The sequence below is a fragment of the Muscardinus avellanarius genome (assembly GCF_963383645.1).
Source record: "Muscardinus avellanarius genome assembly, chromosome: 1".
NCBI classification, from domain to species: Eukaryota; Metazoa; Chordata; class Mammalia; order Rodentia; family Gliridae; genus Muscardinus; species Muscardinus avellanarius.
Window position 1 is genome coordinate 156,961,894 of NC_137786.1, and position 19,269 is coordinate 156,981,162.

Sequence of the window (19,269 nt, forward strand, 5' to 3'; positions counted from 1 at the left end):
GTTCTGGAGCTATCCTGCGAGACCCGAGAGCCGCCCACCAGGGGCGACCCTAAGCCGAGCCCCTGATGGAAGGGGCGGGGATGTCGGGGCTGGGTCTGGAGACCCCAGCCACACTCCCCCGCGGGGACGCCCACGCTCCGAGAGCACGCGGAAGGGGCAACACGTACTAACAGACGTCGTTTGTGGCCAATCAAAACAGAGGACGCCTTCCCGTGGTCGGCGAGAACCCGCCTCTTCCCTCCGTGACGTCACAAGGTAGCGCGCCGCGGCGCGGGCCCGGGCCGCTTTCGCTGCGGGCTGCTGGGAGACACTGAGGGGATCCTGCAAAGGGGTAGGCCCTCCTCAGGCGGAAGCGTGGTCAGGGCGTGTGTTGTCGCCCTTGGCAACAGCATCGAATGATTAAGGCAGAATAAATCGAACGGGAAGTTAAAACGCCCCATCAGTTTTTTTGGATTAGATGCCAGAGAGAGCGTGAGTTTGACTCGGGGACCCCTCTCCAAGTGAAGTAGTGACCTTTTGGCCAATAGCAAATAACATTAGGAGGAGCTTCGTCATTTGGTCCAATGGAAGTCAAGGGGAAAAAAGACTAGAAGCCGAGAGTAAACCTTCGAGAACATTTGCCCAATTGGATTGGGGCGCCCTGCTAGAACCGGCCGTCACCCGGGCCTCTGGGCGGAGCAGGTTTGAAGCGGATTTCGCGCGCTAACAGCGTAGGCCTGACATTGGCCAGCGCCTCCCTCTCTTTGTGGGTCTCTGCGTAATCGGGGCTAAGGGTGGCAGGGAGTGGCCTAATGACGCGGCGTCCTCCACAACCAATCAGGGGTGCAGAAGGGAGGCCGAGGAGGAAGCGGACCCGGGGCCTAGCAGCCAGCCGCATCGAACTGCGCGCTCGGTCTCCCTCCGCCGCCGTCGGGCCTTAGCGGGAGCGGCTGGGACGGCGTCTCTGGGTGGGCTGGGGCGGAAGTGTAGGCGGAGGGAGACGGCGGTGCTTGCAGGTCCTGGGGCTCGCGGCGAGGCCCTGGTGGGCGCCAGGCCGGGGAGGGGGAGGAGGAGGAGCTCGCGGCCCGGGCGGCGGCGCCCGAGTTCCCCGTAGGGCCCCGCCTCGGAGCGGGCGGCGGTGGAGGAGGAGACCTAGCAGGATGGCGGCCTCGGCCCTGTACGCCTGCACCAAGTGTACCCAGCGGTATCCCTTCGAGGAGCTCTCCCAGGGCCAACAGCTCTGCAAGGTCCGTGGGCGCCGGGCAGGCGGGCGGGGTCTCCTTTGCTGTAACCCGAGGGGGCTGCGCGCCCGCTGCACTGAGCCCCGCTCTTCGCCAGCATCTCAGGGTTTTGGAGTCTGGATTTCCAGCCTTCCCACCTGGGGATCCCTTTTCCTGATGGCCTGGGCATCAGGTGGGAAAGACCCCCGAGAGAGAGAGAGAGAGAGACTGCATCCATCCTACCCTCTTCTAGTGAATCCAGAGTCGGGCCCTTTTAGCTTCCGAGGGTCTCGGGTGGGGCTGCGTGAGGCAGCCACCTGTCTCTGCCGCAGAAACCCTGGGGTGGAGATATTTTCATCTCGATTTTTTTGCTTGATCTGTCTTCTTCCACCAGGAGGCAGGGGACGGTGTTTTCACTTTTTTTGTTGGAAACCCAAGCTGCAAAGCTGGTGGTATTCTTCCTTGTCCAAGAAAGCAAAGCGGCTGGTTTGAGAACAGAAATGCTCTACGGTTTGCAGTTCTTCCCATTCCATTAAAGCCAGAATGCTCTCTCTGAGCAACGGTGCAAAATAAATAGCTTCACGTTTAACCAACCCTTGAAATCTCTGAAAGTTTCTTACTGTTTGTGTAAGATACTCCACACATCTAATAAAAACAAAGACACCCGTGTCTTCACCAAAGAACTATGATTCGTTACATACATAAATCACCCAATTTCTTACGTTGGGAGGCCAGCTTTTATTGATGTTTTAGACATTTGACTAGGTTGGGCAATAATTTTCTATCAGAAAAGTGAGGTTTGGGGCATTGAGGTAGATGCTAACTAGTGTCTTTTCTAATTACAGGAATGTCGGATTGCACATCCTATTGTAAAATGTACTTACTGCAGATCAGAATTTCAACAAGAGAGGTTTGTATAATGAGCAGTTTTTGATTGTTGAAAACAAATATTTTAAGGACTACTTGGGATGATAGTCCTGTACTTGTGCTAAAGTATTTTTAAAAAACGAAAGTGTGGTAGGAGAATATCCCCCTTCCCTTAAAGCTGGTGGTTATTTTACAACTGAGTTCAGTTTACACCTGAGAAAAGAAGGGACAAATTAATGAGTGGGAATCATACATACTTGATAATGAAAATGCTAATGCTAATAACTACTGGTAAGCTGTTTCAAAAAAATGGCAAAATGTTAGTGGACCTGAGGGAAGACTATAGTATTGCCAACTGCCTTGCAACAGTAAAATCTACTGTTAGCAGCGTAAGAATAGCACAAGCCTATTTTAACAGGCCATTCTACTTTGAGAGCACACCCAAGAAAATAGAGAACAGATAATTTCTTCATAAGTAAATGTGGGCATCATAATAAGGAATGGCCAAGTGGAAGGATTAGTATGGAGTGATACATAATACCATGCAATAATAGTGGTAGATGTGAAGATTTCAGAGCTAGAAACAATAGGATATTTTGTTTTGTTCCCCTTACCAAAAAAAAAAACAACACAAAAATGCATAAGAATATTTGTCTTAATGGAAGAAAGTAAGTTTGTATAAAACAAACCTGAAAAAAACATGCATTTCTGTTTTTAAAAAACATTTAGTCTATGTTAGAATGTTAAGGACTATGCCGGGCATGGTGGCGCATGCTTGTAATCCCCGCGCTTGGGAGGCGGAGACAGGAGGATCGCGCAGGTTCGAAGCCAGCCGCGCTGGCGTAAGAGACCCTGTTTCAAAAATATAAAATAGGTCTGGGAGTGTAGCCCGGAGGTAGAAGGGTTTCCAGGAACCCCAGTACCACAAAAAAAAAAAAAAAAAAAAAGAATGTTAAGGACTACAAAATTTTAATTCATTATTATATTTTAACATCCTGCTAATTATCCCAGAAGGCTATATGTGTGATCATTTACATATAATTTTCTTTTCAGCAAAACAAACACAATTTGTAAGAAGTGTGCTCAAAATGTGAAACAATTTGGGACCGTAAGTATTGTTTTATGTTTTCATTTCATGTTATTGTTGCTGGTTACTTGGAAGTTTTTCAAAAAGATGGGTCTTATAAGAAATAGGTAGTGTCATGTTCTTATGTATTTTAACATAGCAAATTGTTTTATGAAAAAAGTTTTCTATTAATGTAGTTTGTAAGATGACAAGGTTTGAAAACAGTCCAATTGTGCATCTTTTAAGTACTATATATTGAATTTCAATGTGAAATTTATAAAACGATGCTTTTAAAGATTCAGAAATAGGAAACTCCTTATGGAGAACCTACTTATTTATAAAGTTTCCATAATCAAACCTTTTTTTCCTCTAGGATATATGTATATAGCAGTACAAATTATCTTACATATATAGTATAACCACTAATGGTGTATTAGGTCAATATTACTTCTTATTAGTCAAAATAATGACCTTAAAGCTCTGTACTATCCTGAATTATCTTTTGAACAGCCAAGAGGATCAAGTTATGTTTATTGTAATTTGTACTGAATATGCTTCTACTTTTTAAGTTGAAGACTCGCCTACAGTATAAGATGCTTATATCATCTGTTTCGGTTAATTGAGCTAACCAGGATATTAGTAGTTCATTTCTGTAGATTTTGGACACAAGTATACCTTTATTTTCATTCTTTGCAACCTTTTTTATTGTACAACTTTTATATTATAAAACATTCCATGCCAGTAATATTACTTAGGATTTTACTAAGTATTCTAAAAGAAGAATAGTGAGTTTTATGACTCCAGAAAATATATAATGAACAGTTTTTGACTGTTGAAAACAAATATTTTAAGGACTACTTGGGATGATAATCCTGTACTTGTGCTAAAGTATTTTTAAATAACAACTTAGATCTGAAATTTTAAGCTAGAAACTTAAGCCTTCAAGTGTGGTAGGAGGATATCCTCCCCCAAAAAACAGCTGATGGTTGTTTTACAACTGAGTTCAATACAACACTTCAATTTGAAGAATAGAAACGTGATAAATGCCCATTGCATATGGCAGATGACATATTTGAGAGAAACCAATATTTTGCAATTCTCCTAATTAGTCTCAGAAGTATGTTTGTAACATTAGATATATTTTATGCAGAAAATTTGGTATTTTCAAATGTCTCGGGTCAAGAAAATGCATATTTATTTTTCAGCCTAAACCTTGTCAGTACTGTAACATAATTGCAGCATTTATTGGTACCAAGTGTCAGCGTTGCACAAATTCAGAAAAAAAGTATGGACCACCTCAGACCTGTGAACAGTGCAAACAACAATGTGCTTTTGATCGAAAGGAAGAAGGAAGAAGAAAGGTACATCTTATTTTTATTATGACATCTGGAAATTAAAATACCAAACAAGATGGAAATTATTGTAATTGACACACTAATGAGACATGATTGTTCTTTGGGTCCCTGAAAGCAGATAGTTAGATGAAAGTATAGGAATGGTGAAGTTATTCCTTATTTGCATCATACATGGATTCATGTTGATCAATTAGGGTTATTATACTTTACTTTAAAAGTTATTCAAAGCAGGTGTGATGGTGTACATCTTTAGTTCCACTACTCAGAAGGTTGAAGAAGGAGGATCACTGGAGTCCAGGAATTTTAAGACCAGCCTGGGCAACAGATAGTGAGACTCCATTAATAAATAATAGTACCATGATAGCTATTCTGTACTATTTGGTTCTCCTCCATTGGTTCAGGAGTCTTACAAATTATTAAGTAAATTCTTTTACATATTTACCTTTCTGCTAATTACTTAAAGTTGCTGGTGTGAAAAATACTTGATGGCACATTAGCACATAAAATTCAAAGTTAGTCTTCTGCCTTTTGATATGGGCTTGTATTTGAAACTATTGTTTGTTTTTCTCTACCTACAGTGACTTAATAAGTATGTGTATGCATGTGGCATTCCTCTGCTGATCAGCATTCACACAGGCCTCCAGTTGTCTGTCAGTTTCAGTTGAGTTGGAGGATGACTGTCTCTTTGAGGGGCTCCCCCAGGTCCCCCCACAGCAATGTATGTACCTTAGTTATAAGACATGTCCCTCCAGCACTTCTTGTGTGAACAGAAGACAGAAACTATTTTATTTTTATAGATTTTGTCTTAACTGGAAAGAAGGTCTCTTTCCCTTCCCCTTGACTCACAGACAATTGATTCTTGTTATTTACAGTAGTCATGTTCTATAAAGTTGCCATAAACACTGAATCTGTGAATACTGAACCATTGCTTATTAGGGAAATAGAGGATTAGGCTTTTGCCTCTAGTTGTTGGTGAGTCAACCAATACCACAACCTTGTGTTTGCACTTAAAACACACCTTATTTCCTGTATGTATTACTGATGAGTTTAATCAAATTTATAGCTAGCATTACTAATGATGCTCGAATGACATTTAAAATGATTTTTTGTAAGGCACATCATACCTTTCTTGAGCTTAGTGCTATACCACATTTCAGCAGTACTCTTGGGACATTTAAACAGAAAAATCACCAACACATTAACTTGAGAAATATAGCACTAAATAGATTGTGGAAAGAACATTTGTTTTTAGTATGAAAGCTAAAACAATAAGGTAGTAACTCCTTGTTCTGCATTAGCTGGGACTGTGCACTCTGGTGACATTTTTATCATTGTTATGTACCTATGCATGAATGACCACAAATGTGCTACAAGTATTGATAAGTTTTACCAAGTAGACAAATCTGCAAATGTGAAAACTGAAAATAATGAGAATCGATTGTATATGCTATTTAGCTCTCCTATTCTGTAAATTCACAATACTTAACTTGTGAGAAATACTTATCATTTTGATCACTACACAGTGATTTAAGAAATTCAGGTGAGACTTCTTAGAGATATATCAACAATTTATGCTTATTTTCTAGGACTAAGAGTTAACATATCTTTCTCCAAAATTAAAAAATACCTCAAGGCTAATGTATATCATCCTCACCAATTTCATAATCCCCCAAACAAGTGTTTTCACAAGTTTTAGAAAAGTCTTAATTTTTATTTCATTTTGCTAAGATCTGTGAATGCTTCACAGAATTTTGCACATGTATGTGAAATATGACTGGAAGTTGAGCAATTTGTCTCAACCTCATTCTTAACCCAGTTTCATTTACATTCTATGAATACATTTAATTTAATACAAATGTTTTCTTAAAAGGTTGATGGAAAGTTACTATGCTGGCTCTGTACTTTATCATACAAGAGAGTTTTACAGAAGACAAAAGAACAAAGAAAGAGCCTGGGATCTTCACATTCAAATTCTTCATCTTCATCTCTTACTGAAAAAGATCAGCATCATGCAAAACACCACCACCACCACCACCACCACCACCATCACCATCGTCACAGCAGCAGCCATCACAAGTAAGAACTTGAAACTCATGTGTTTTTAAATCCTTCCTGGCATTTTGATGCTATGTTTGCATTTATATCGGTATCTACTTGCCAATATTAGCTGTGTACTACTCTGATTTTCATTGTACTTTATAAGTTTCTTGAGCTATTACATACTTTGTACACTGTGTAAAATTACACATATAGGAGGTGTTTAGCTATTTTATCATTATAAACAGGATATTTAGTGAATTAATCTATAAAATGATTGTACATGAAATCAAAATAAGAGTACATCAGAATTAATACTTCAGTGATTTTTTTTGCTGTTTATGAATGAGTTGGGGGACTTCACTTCTGAAAATTATTGTTTACCTCAGATCTCATTTCTTTCTTATTAAAAGCAAATAAACCAGCAACTGGGAAATATACATGTAATATTTTCATTGAATACATTGTAACATTGTCTTTTGTGAATATAAGTATTCTTTCTTTGTGTGGATGCTAGGAACTGAACCCAAAGGTTTTGTACATTTTGTGTGTGTGTGTGTGTGTGTGTGTGTGTGTGTGTGTGTGTGTGTTACTAGGGGTGGAACCCAGAGGCTTTCTACCTCCGGGCTATACTCCCAGACCTATTTTATATTTTATTTGGAAACAGGGTCTCACTAAGTAGCGAGGCTGGCTTCGAACCTGTGCAATCCTCCTGTCTCAGCCTCCCAAGCGCGGGGATTACAAGCGTGTGCCACCACACCTGGCTAAGGTTTTATACATGTTGAGCGGGAGCTCTGCCACTGAGTTATAAATCCCCATAGGAGCATCTTAATCGTGGAGATCCCCAAAGTGTGAGAAATATTTTAAACTAATAGTACTTTGCCGTTTTTGTAAAACACATAGGTTAGAAATCCTATTCAAATACAGACAACTGCTTGATTTTTAAAGTAACTTGAGTTATGGGGAAAGTTATATAGCAGTAATTTTTTTTAACTCTTTAAAATGTGATTTTTGTTTTCATAGAAAAAGGAAGAACATTAAAACACAATTTAAGTACATAAACCCAAATAGGGACATGATACATACTCAGTTTCAGAAGAATTGTTTTTTTCCTAAATTTTATTGTGAATCTTTAAAATTTTATATAGTTATTTAAAACAATTTCATACACAAAAAACCAATGTTCACCGTATTTTGAAACACATAACTATTATATCTAGTTAAGATCTGGTTATAAGCTGTGCATGAACCTATTCGATTTTGAGGATTTAGTGAGGCACTGATAACAATTTTTTTTTACCATGTTGTACATTTTCTAGGTCTGAGAGTGGAAGACTGCAATGCAATGATTTCTAATTTGGCAGTTTTGACAAAATCTTACGGTCTTTATATCAAAGTATCAAGGGAGCAAAGGAGCATAAAACTTGCTTGGTTTTGCTTCTTGCTTTAAGAAAAAAATATGACAAAACAATATGTGTACTATAGTGGCATATGCTAAGCCTACTTCTGCCAACATAATCTTTTTCCTGTCTTTTATGGATGGATTTGTCTTTGCATATTGTGAAAAGGATGTAGAATATACCCGTAAATATCAAATTAGGTGTCAGAAACCTAATCTTTTTGAAAGAGTAACGGGTTTCTAAACCAAAAGGAGTAACCTTTTTGTTACTTAAGAAATATAAATACAAGCTAGGTGTGGCACATACCCATAACCCCAGGATTTGGAAGGCTAAGACAGGAGAATTGCAGACTCAGTAACTTAGCAAGACCCTCAGAAACCTATCGAGACCCTAAATAAAAAATAAAATAGGGCTGGGTGTATAGCTTGGAGGTAGAATGCCCCTGGGTTCAATCCCTAGTAAAACATACACAGTAGAAATACTGACTATCCAGAGGGGATTGATTCTAAGACCTATCTGGATACCAAAATTTTAAATGCTTAAGTCTCTTATATAAAATGGCGTAGTATTTGCATATGACCTATTCATACCTTCTTTTAGGCTTTGGTCATATGTAGATTTTTTATCATACCTGATACAATATAAATGCTACATAAGTAGCTACTGTATAATTGGTACATACTGTAGCTTCTATACTGAATTGTTCAGGAAATCATGATGAGAATCTATTCATTCAGTACAAGCACAACCATCTTAGGCCTAACTCTATTTTCCATCTATAATTAGTTGACTCTAAATGTGGAACCTGACTATATAGAGCGCTGACTGTACTGTTTTATATGTAATGGCTAGAAACCAATTTTATGAACAGGCAGCCAGTTTATAGGATCCTGTATTTTGATTATAATGAATAGGAACATATACATTTTGATAGTGATTGGTAGGCAGAGAGTAGTGGAAGTGCTTTAGCTGTAGAAATTTTTCTTTGCTATTAAAAAAAAATTTCTATAGCTAAAGCAACAGTTATTTTTGCTCACACACAAACATATACCTATATTTGTTTATGTTTTATATGCTAGCACTGTACTATATGTTTTTAACCCCTGTAAGAAATGTATTATACCCATTTTACAAGTAAGAGAGCTGAGACTCAGCAGTTGTAAGTAAATTCCCCAATGTCACCCAGCCCAGATGTTTTTACATCTCTAAAGTGGTATAAATATGTGGTAGCTGGTTTACAGGAGATGCTGCATATACTTTGAATGAGTAAACTAATTATTAGCAAAGGATCAAAGAAGAAATTTAAGATTCATTGTAACTTATACAGTGCTTATTAATATGGAAAAATGGAACAGAAGCCATAATAAAGTAAAAGCATTTGTTTCTTTAAAATTTTCTAGTATTTTCAGTATGACTTCTCTAGACTACTGACCAAAATAAGATCTAGAAACTTTGGAGAGGATTCTTTGGAAAAATAGGAAGGAATCAGTAATTCAGATATTTTTTCAACCAACTTTATTATTCTGAATAACTTAAATTACTTAAGAGTCTCATTTAGTGTCTTATAAAGATACAAATTTCTGAAATAGTAAAGACAGCTGAAGTATAGTGATTTCCTAGACTTGATAGTTATAGAAAGCTATTGTGATAGTTTTTATGCTCACATACCCAAATCCTTGATATGATAATTAGATTGAATTGTGGACAAACTGGAATATAAGAAGAAAATTCATTCTCTGTCATTGTATATATTTTAAAGAACTTGGGCTGTACACAGGAATACATTCCTATAATCTGAGTTCTGGGGAGGCTGAGACAGGATTGCAGGTTTGAGAGCAGCTCAGCAGCTTAATATAAGGTCCTCAATTTAGTGAGACCTTGTTTAAAAAAAAAAAAATAAGTATGGGGTATAGCTCAAAGGTAAGATGCCTCTTGAATTTCATCTCCAGTACCACAAAAAAGAAAGAAACAAAGAACTTGAGATGGCTAGTAATTTAGATGATTAGAATTTATCCTAGTAGAATGAGATTTCTTCACTCTTTTAACCTGCAAACTTAAATACACCTTTCTCTGAACAAAAGTGTTATAATGTTTTGTTTATAACATATAATTTGATTCCATTATAAAAGATTGGTGTTAAATTTAGATGCATTTAGTGAATGTTGTTATCAGATGTCACTTATATATTTTTCAGAATCAGCAATCTAAGTCCAGAACAAGAGCAAGGACTGTGGAAACAGAGGTAAATACATTAATTGACTTTTCAAAGTACTTGAAATTTATTCTTATAAATATTCATTTTGCCTTATTATTTAGTCTTTAAAAGCCTCAGTAATGTTTGGTAATATTTTAGGCAAAGAAGAAGAACTTATTTGGTACTTCTAACCTTTTTTCTCTAATTATTCTTATGTTGGTTTCAGCCATAAATCCTCTTCAGCAATTCAGAATGAAACTCCAAAGAAAAAGCCCAAACTGGAATCTAAGCCATCTAATGGAGATAGGTAAAAATGAATTTCTTTAGTGTTGTAGAAATCTAACTTAGTTGAACAGTTGTAATTAATTGCCAGTTATTACTAGATGAAAGTATAAAAACATTATTTCTTCTACACTGACTTCTTTGAGTCACCTAGAAGAGTAAACATATTCAGTTAAGAAAATTTTAACTTATTTTGGCAATAATAAAGTGGCACTGAAGTATGTTGTTTTAGTTTGGGAATAAATTGGGGTTTTAAAAAAGAAAAATTGAATAGAGCACATTCTCTTTATCTTAATTATTATTCAAAGAACCACAAATCTGAGATGGTGACATTTTAAATTTGACCTGCTTAGAAAATGTTTTTAGATTTAAAATATTGAGTGTGACTTTGTTTTAGTTCATTAGCCAAAAGTTTGCTGCTATTACTGTACAAATTGGCTGCCTATTGCTTTACACTAGAAGTATTGACCCCCTAAAAGCTAATACTGAATTATATTTCTGCAGGTGTATGTAATGTGTGCCATTAGTAAGGTAATTTGCCAGTTGCATCCATTTCTGTCAGGTACATATTTTTTTGCATTAGCCTTAAGGATGTTTGTGGAATTGTCTAATTTATGCAATTTGAACACCTGCTAATTTTTCTTCTACTTTATTTAACTGTGTTTTACTTTTTTTTTTTTAGTAGCTCTATAAATCAGTCAGCAGATAGTGGGGGAACAGACAATTTTGTCCTTATAAGTCAACTGAAAGAAGAAGTGATGTCACTTAAGCGTCTCTTACAACAGAGAGACCAAACTATTTTAGAAAAAGATAAAAAGGTAAGAACATAGTACACTGAAGCTTGGTTAAGATTTATATCTTAATCTTAATTGCAAGTTTACTTCAGTAATTTGGTAGTATTTGTTGTGCCAGGTTTTTATAAGATAAATTATATTTTTTTCATAATTTGGTGGAAAGTGGACAGTGGACTTAAATTTATCTTATGTTGTACCTCATTTTAAATTCAGCATATGAAAATTAGGATTTACATATAAGATAAAAATAGGTTACAGGTATTTTTTTTTCTATAGTTCTTTGTGATCAACAGTATTCTTTATGATAGAGAACTTTTATGGAAATATTCTATGCACAAATGTTTAGAAGGTCTTCTGTTAAGCAAAACTAAATATGTCTACATTCACCTGGAAAAAAAAAAATGAATAAAATAGCAGGTTTACTGAAAAATAGCATCAATTCCAAAACCAAGTAAAGTAATAAATTGTAGAATACTGATTTGTTTAGATGGATTTTTTTTCCTTTTTCTAGCAGACTCTTCTTATTAATACAGTTGAAGTTTTCTGCTTTTGTTAGTGTTCCTCTTCAAAGCAAAGACATTAGTACTGTCATCAGGAAATAAATTTAACCAAGCTGCATGTTTGCAACCTTTTCTTACAAATCTAAAGCAACCATGTTATTTTCCTTAATTTATTGCAGTTATTCTGTAACTTCTAGAGCCAGAAACTGTACTAGATCATAAGGATAGACAATACATAGTTTTTATCTTACAGAAGTTGATAGTCTAGAGGCAACTTACAATGTAGTGATTAGAATAATTTATCTTAGTTGATCTGCTGTGAATTGGCAATTCAGAACAGGAATTTTTTATACTATGGAAGATAATTTAGTAACACTTCAGATTTGACAAAAGCAAGAGCTTTTATTTGGAAAGATGAGTATTAGACAGTTTACTAGGTACTGGGTGATTATGGAAAAAAATAAACACAGAAACTTTTAAACCTTGCATAATGAAAAGTAATCAGAAGCCAGGTGTAGTGACACATGACTATGATCTCAGTACATGGGAGGCTAATACTGGAGGATTGAAGTTCAAGGCAGCCTCAACAATTTAGCAAGACCCTTTTTCAGAATTAAAAAAAAAAGGTTTGAGGGTGTGGCTTGGAGGTAGAAAGTACACTCTACTTAAAGAACCTTCTGAGATGCTAATTATTAAGCTTTCTGTTTAAATAACCAGTTGTCAAACTAGTGAAGCCAAAAACAAAAGAAATAAGCAGCTTATCAAAAGCTTTAGTGAACATCAGATGCTATCTTAACATTAAAGTTATAGTAGACGATTCATCATTTTACAAAACAAATTCTAGATAGCTTGTAAAACTCAGGAAATTGCTACTTTCTACTTTTTCAAATGAGTTTATTGTAAAGAATATTGAAAATGCTATGTTTTCTGGGCAGATACATACATACATATGTATATATGCTTTTTTCTTTTAATCTTTCAGTTAACTGAATTAAAGGCAGACTTTCAGTACCAAGAGTCAAATTTGAGAACAAAGATGAACAGTATGGAAAAAGCTCATAAAGAAACTGTAGAACAACTTCAAGTAAGTGACATTATTTTGTAAAATATTAGGGAAGGAGAACTAAACTTGCTTCATTAATTGATTTAGGTTCATATTAGTATCCCTATTTTATAGGTTCATTTTCAATTTAAATTTTATTACTTTTAGTTTTTAATCCTGATCCTATTAGTTGAAATCACTTGAAAGGTGATTTCATCACATTAATCATAAACACTTTTGCCTAAATTTCAAATGGGGTTTTAAGAAGAGGATATCATTTGAGTATGTTCATTTGAATATGATCATTGGGCTGAAAGCAGAAAATTAAATACCACATTCATGAATCTAAGGCTAAAATAAGGGCTATACTAGTAATCATTCTTATTTTCCTCCAGAGAATGGGAAGGAGGTAAATATAGCAAATTAGTTTTCAAGGACCTTGAATAAAGGAAATTTATTCTGTATGCAGTGGTGCAAATCAAGGACTTGAAACCTGTGTACTGTGGTTTGCAAAGTATCAAATGGACATACTATGCCAAGAGCTTGTCATCTAACTCAATCTCAGGGTATTTCAAAGTACATTAGCAGGATTTAAATATACAGAAAAATTGAATGGTGAAGTTGAAAATCACCACAGTAAGAGGGTAGGACCTGATGTTTATGGCACGTAGCAATACTGAGCATCTAGTGTGGCAATATAGATAGGTTGTACACTTAGTGAAACTTGTTCTTATTTATGTTTCAAAAATGTGAAAATGAAACCACACTAAATTATGTGTTTTCTGAATTATCAATTCTGACATTTGTAACCGAGTTTTAAAAGGTTAAGAAATTCAAGTCTTAAAAGTATAGATGACATCAGCACACAAACTTCAGACTTGATATGGATTGCCTGGAATTAAACCTGATCTTATCAATAATTCCAAAGAGGAACCTCATAGAACCTGGGACATAGTAGGCATTCAAATAGCTTGTTGAATGAGTAGCATCTTACAGAAATGCCCATCTACCCTCTATTCTGGGAGATTGCACATACGTGGAATTGTGATTTTATAATATTTTACCCACTAACAAGTATTTTTAGTTTTATGGTATTCTTACTAAGCTGTTAATACTGAATGATGACCTGGAATATTGTTTTCCACCTGATGATCTCTTATATAATGCTATGCAACCAAAGCTCTGAGGTAAATGAAATGATGGAATAACTAGGAGTAGTACTTGAGTATGATTTAACTTAGTACTTCTCACTATTCAAAAGATAAACTTTTAATGTTTAAACACTTGTAAGCACAAGAGGACTCTGCTTTAGCCTAATTGGTATCCTAAGCCTATCTTTGCTTGGTTGGTAGCTGAAGTTTTATATAATATGGTAGCTAATATTTATATAGAAGTATGACAGTTTCAACATGATTTTAGATATGCTACATTATTTGCTGCTTATTATGTGTTATATTCATTTTATAGGTAAAACTCTATTCACATAGTAAGTAGTGACTTAGAAACTTACTGGGGCTTACCTAGACTTTAACCTGTTCTGCATTGGCTCACACTACCTCAAGTTACTCAGGTTTTATCTTTCTTCTTTGTTATCAGACCACTTCCCTGTACCTTTTGAATTATTGCTAGAGACATTTTGTCATAGCCATCTTTTTACCCTACTCCCTTTAGCAAACAGTATACTAGTAGGATTCTCTACTGAGGTGAGTAAACAGTTACTTTTTAATCTCTATGTGATGACAAATTGAATTCTGTAACACAAGACTTATCTTGCTCTAATACCTCTTTAAAATGTTTTTTACTATCAAACCCGGAAATATGCACTGAACATCACCCCCAAAATTGTGCAAAATATCTCTTAAATACCAAGAATATCAAATAAAACTTCTTTTCATTTATTAAGTAAAGAGGAAAAGGAAACTAACATTTGAATGCCTACTATGTACTGGTCACTGTATTAGTCTGTTGTATATATTTGATTAGTTCTTTCTACTCATTTGGAAATGGATGGTGGACTTTCTGTATTATAAAAGAGAAGATAATACTCCAAGTTACATAGTGGGTAAGTGAAAGAGCCAGGACTTAAAGTAGAATTTGTGATATTCTTAATTTCTATATTCTTTGCTTTAGGCCAACATTTTCAAGTGTTTTTAACTTTTTTTCCCCAGTAATTTCATTGACTTTTTTCAGAGTACATAATTAGTTTTCAGGATAAAAAAATTTTTAGCATGTATATACTTAAATATATCATAAAACTCAGAATACAACAAATTGAGCTTATGTTCACTTAACTGATAAACTGTTTAGCTTAAAGATTTTTCTTACATAATTTATCAACAAGTACATATACTAGTGTGATTTGAGGACTTAAATTTGTAAATGCTATTTAAAAGCATTAGAAACTTCTTTCAAGACCTAAATTGGTTCTTGCATTTACTTGGAACATAAAATTATAAATTTGATTTTTAATCTCTTAATGATTATGATCATTTGAAGATTCACTTTAACTATGTAATAAGTTAGTATAAGTATTTTCACACAAATGTAACTTACAGATCTGCTAGGAGCCTTTTTGAGGCAATGTAGCTATAACCCTTAATTACTTTGTCTTTTGAAATTTCTGTTTCTTTTCTGTTTTTAGTCAGTGAGTCTATTATAGTTATGAACTAAATAATATGTAGCTAATAGTTAATGAAAATTCTTAAACTATTAACTCTTGGACTGGTCAGCTGAGTAATAAAATAAATGATTGTCAGTATGCTACTTGATTTCTTTTAACTACTAAGACATTCTCTCACTTGATTTGTCCTCTGAGTTTCTCAAACTTTAATTTTAAAGGGAAAATGAAAATCCTTTTCATTTTTGATGGTTTTTTAAATTTCAGGTTGATACCAAAATAAAATTCCATCACCAGTTATTATCTAATAACTACTGAGTAGGAAAACCATATTCATCATGCAGCTACACATAAAAGATAATTTGCATCTATAAGATAGCACTGAGAATATTTGCATTTTGGAGGTCATAGTTGTTACATAGGAAGAGTTTGATTGTGAAAGAATGGGAAATAGAAGTATAAAGCCTAGAAAAGTATATATTTCATGAAATTAAGGTGGTATGAAGAGAAGGCTGAATATTATCTGACCACCAAAGCTAAAATTAGAGTAGAAAATAAAGTACTAAAAGCGTACCTAAATAAAAAAGTATCTACATAAAAAAATTCTAAAAGCTGTGAAGTAAAGTGGTTTTCAAACATTAACCAAAGAATATCTTTTATAACTGTTGTTTTTAGGGTAGCACTTTTTATTTTTTATTACTCTTCACGTTCGGCTCAGAAACTTCAGAAGTACTAGGCTATTAATATATTTGTATATACAAGGGATCCTTACCTCAGTTTCAACAGTTAGGAAACTGTATAGCATGGCCAAAGCAGTCAAAATATTAAAAATTTATTGAAGCGCCCTATTACCATAATCTTTACTAAACTAGTGATTGTCATAGCACACTGGACAAGGACAATGTTTTTGTCAGTAATGATGGGACATTTTTTAAAATGAAGTGTAAATTCAGATGTCGGCAAGTGAAATTTTTTATCTTTGTGAAAGCCAGAAATTAGACTTGCATGAAATTTAAATCAGTAATGATTTTTAAAAAAATGCACAGATCATGCCAGTGCCAACTGACTCTGTGACAACTTAAAAAAACAAGACCAGAAAGAGTGATTGTGACGAGTGTTTAAAAAGGAGAGTCTTTTGCAAAGTGGCAGAGTACCTCTTTTTTGCAAAAATGATCTCTTATGCTTGTTCTGTACATGAAGATAAACATCAAATGAATTCATTCATGTAACTTGCTGGGAAATGTTCTTCCTAAATCAATACTGATTAATGATTTATTATAAAATAAAACATAGCTTAAAGGACTGGATTTTATTCACTATTTAAAACTCGAACCTTTATTGGGTGTGGTGGCGCACGCTTGTAATCCCCGTGCTTGGGAGGCTGAGACAGGAGGATCGCGCAGGTTCAAAGCCAGTCTCACTGGCTTAAGAGACCCTGTTTCCAAATAAAAATATAAAAATAAGTCTGGGAGTGTAGCCTGGAGGTAGAAGGGCTTCCAGGAATCCCAGTACCACCAAAAAATAAATAAAATAAAATTTGAAACTTCTTTTAAGTGGACTCACTTTATTGCCTTTTTTTGCAACCAACTATTATCTTTGGACAACAATTATATTAGAATTGATATTACCAAGGGGTCTGTTAAGTCAATTTAAAACTTTCTTTTTACATATTTAACCTTAAGAGGGAAGAATATAAGTATACCAAGAATATAAGTATACCAAGTAATACCTTACTAAGGTTATTAGTGTTTTAGTGGAAATTTTTGTTACATAAAAGAAAACATTAAAGTAAGTCGTATTCTTTAGCATGGCTCTAATAATATTTCAGGTTTTTTAAATCTTGAATTTTTGTTTCTCACAGGCCAAAAACAGAGAACTACTCAAACAGGTTGCAGCATTGTCAAAGGGTAAAAAGTTTGACAAAAGTGGAAGCATACTTACATCTCCTTGAAAAATTGTTTATTTAGTTTTTCTGCTTACAGTGTAAATGGGGGGGCTGTGAAACTCTTAAATTCTGTGTATTGGAAAAATATTTTTGCACACCAAATGAACTGGCGTGTTTCCTATTCACTTTTGTAACTGATACATGGCATTTTTTTAAGTTGTAAAACATTCAAATAAAACTTCAACTGGTTTGAAGTAACTTTTTAATTATTTGATATCCAGGAAATTTTTGCCAGCAATAGTATTAAACAGTTGTAAAGGAGTGCATGAGTAGTGCTCTTTATAAAACACAACATGCAATAATAGATGTAGATAATAGTAAAAAGTCAAAGCAGCAGGGGTTTTTATTTTATAAAGTTTTTTTGTTATTAACACTATGATAATTTCAGATAAATAGATTTCAATTTAAAAATGCAAACCCTTAAACCAGGAAAATGGTGAACACTGTTTTTTTGGGGAATTATATTTTTACTTTACATCAACATGAAATTTAGGAGGGAATCATGGTGCTTTTATTAATTGAATTTCAGAGCATATGTAAATATGTTTTTAAAAGTTACATCATTAACATTAGTAACCTAGAATTTTCATTACTGGTATAGGAATTAATGTTTATTGTACAGTATCCAAGGTAAAAATGTGTTTTTGTTTTGTATAAACTACTGTAGATTTTTACTTACAAGTGCCTTTTTGCCACCTACTTTTTTTATTTATAGGAATGCTGATCTTTTGTACATACAATTTGTTTTAAAATCATGTTTAATAAATGTTTGTATATAAATACATATGTATAGAAGCCTATTTCAAAAATAAATAAAAATTGCTAGTAACATGTTTGAGGTTGCATTAATACTAACTGATAATGCATATCGACTTTAGAAGATTTTGTGGTTGGTTTCTCTGTGATAGGGAAGCTATTGGTTATTGGATTCATTTAATTATGTTGAAATACTTCCCTAAAGAGTTATTTTAAGTAATTTCTGATAGAGTAATTTTATTTTTTAGGTTATATGGCTTCATCTTTTATATTATGTGAGTTATATGTTTTGCTTTATTTTTTATATAAAACTTCTTTAAAATTTATAATGTTTCTACAGTGGTCCATATATCTGCTTTCTTATAATGTGTTGTTACCTAAGTTAATATTTATGTACACAGTACTTAAATTGTAAATTTAATACAAATCTGAAAAATATTAAATAATTTTTTATAATCTAATCTGTGCTTATCTTTGAATAAATTGGAATCTTCTATAAGGTTCAGGCACTATTTATAAGTAAATTGTCTCAAAGTCTTTAAAATTATCCATAAAACGTTATAGTATGGGATAGGTTATGTGAAATTATTGACTTATATTTTGATATAGGTGTTTTTAGTCTATAATGGAAATTGATCTCTTTAATATCAGTTCAAACTTTAGTTCAATGTTAAAACCTCAGGCATTGTTAGATACACTGTAGAGTAAGAGTTCTTTCCCTTAGGAATTTATGGGTGAAGATAGATTTGTTTCAAGTAAACTTATTAAATTGATCAGTTTTAAAGGTTTTGTTTTTAGACAAATGTTCATTAGGACTTTTGTATCAAAGATTGGCTTTCTTAAGAATATGATCATATTTAAACATCTTTTATGTTTAAGTAAACTAGTCATGCGTTATAAAGTGATAATGAAAAATTTTCCATTTGAAAACATAGTGTAGGGTAATTTTCAAGTAATAGCAAAAGATTGAATCAGTCAGATTTGGGAAAATTAAGCCAATTTTTTATGACTTCTTCATGCAGTAATCATAAATTTAGTACTCTGAACCATGATAGATAATGCCTTAACATGAATTTTAATGTTTGTAAGGTTTGCTAAATTCATAAGATAGTCATTACCTGTCTTTAAAATTTGTAATATTTTATATTTTATAGCCATTTGTCAGTCCACAGTGACCATCATTATTATTCTTTAGTAAGCTATATAATAGTTCTC

General features: G+C 34.3%; 1 protein-coding gene across 2 annotated transcripts; it reads left to right on the top strand.

Annotated features, from left to right (window-relative positions):
- Nucleotides 1-1,139: 1,139 nt before the first annotated feature.
- FAM76B (family with sequence similarity 76 member B) lies at nt 1,140-17,304 on the top strand (the record flags this gene model as incomplete). Of its 2 annotated transcripts, none has more annotated exons than XM_080700595.1 (10): nt 1,140-1,226; nt 2,045-2,109; nt 3,120-3,174; nt 4,338-4,493; nt 6,358-6,563; nt 10,119-10,166; nt 10,345-10,425; nt 11,083-11,218; nt 12,677-12,778; nt 17,215-17,304. In XM_080700595.1, the coding sequence occupies 10 exons, from the start codon at nt 1,140-1,142 to the stop codon at nt 17,302-17,304; spliced, it is 1,026 nt and encodes a 341-aa protein (XP_080556721.1). The 2 variants fall into 2 exon arrangements, with proteins under 2 accessions (XP_080556721.1, XP_080556722.1); XM_080700596.1 differs by having other exon boundaries at nt 11,086-11,218.
- Nucleotides 17,305-19,269: the final 1,965 nt, after the last annotated feature.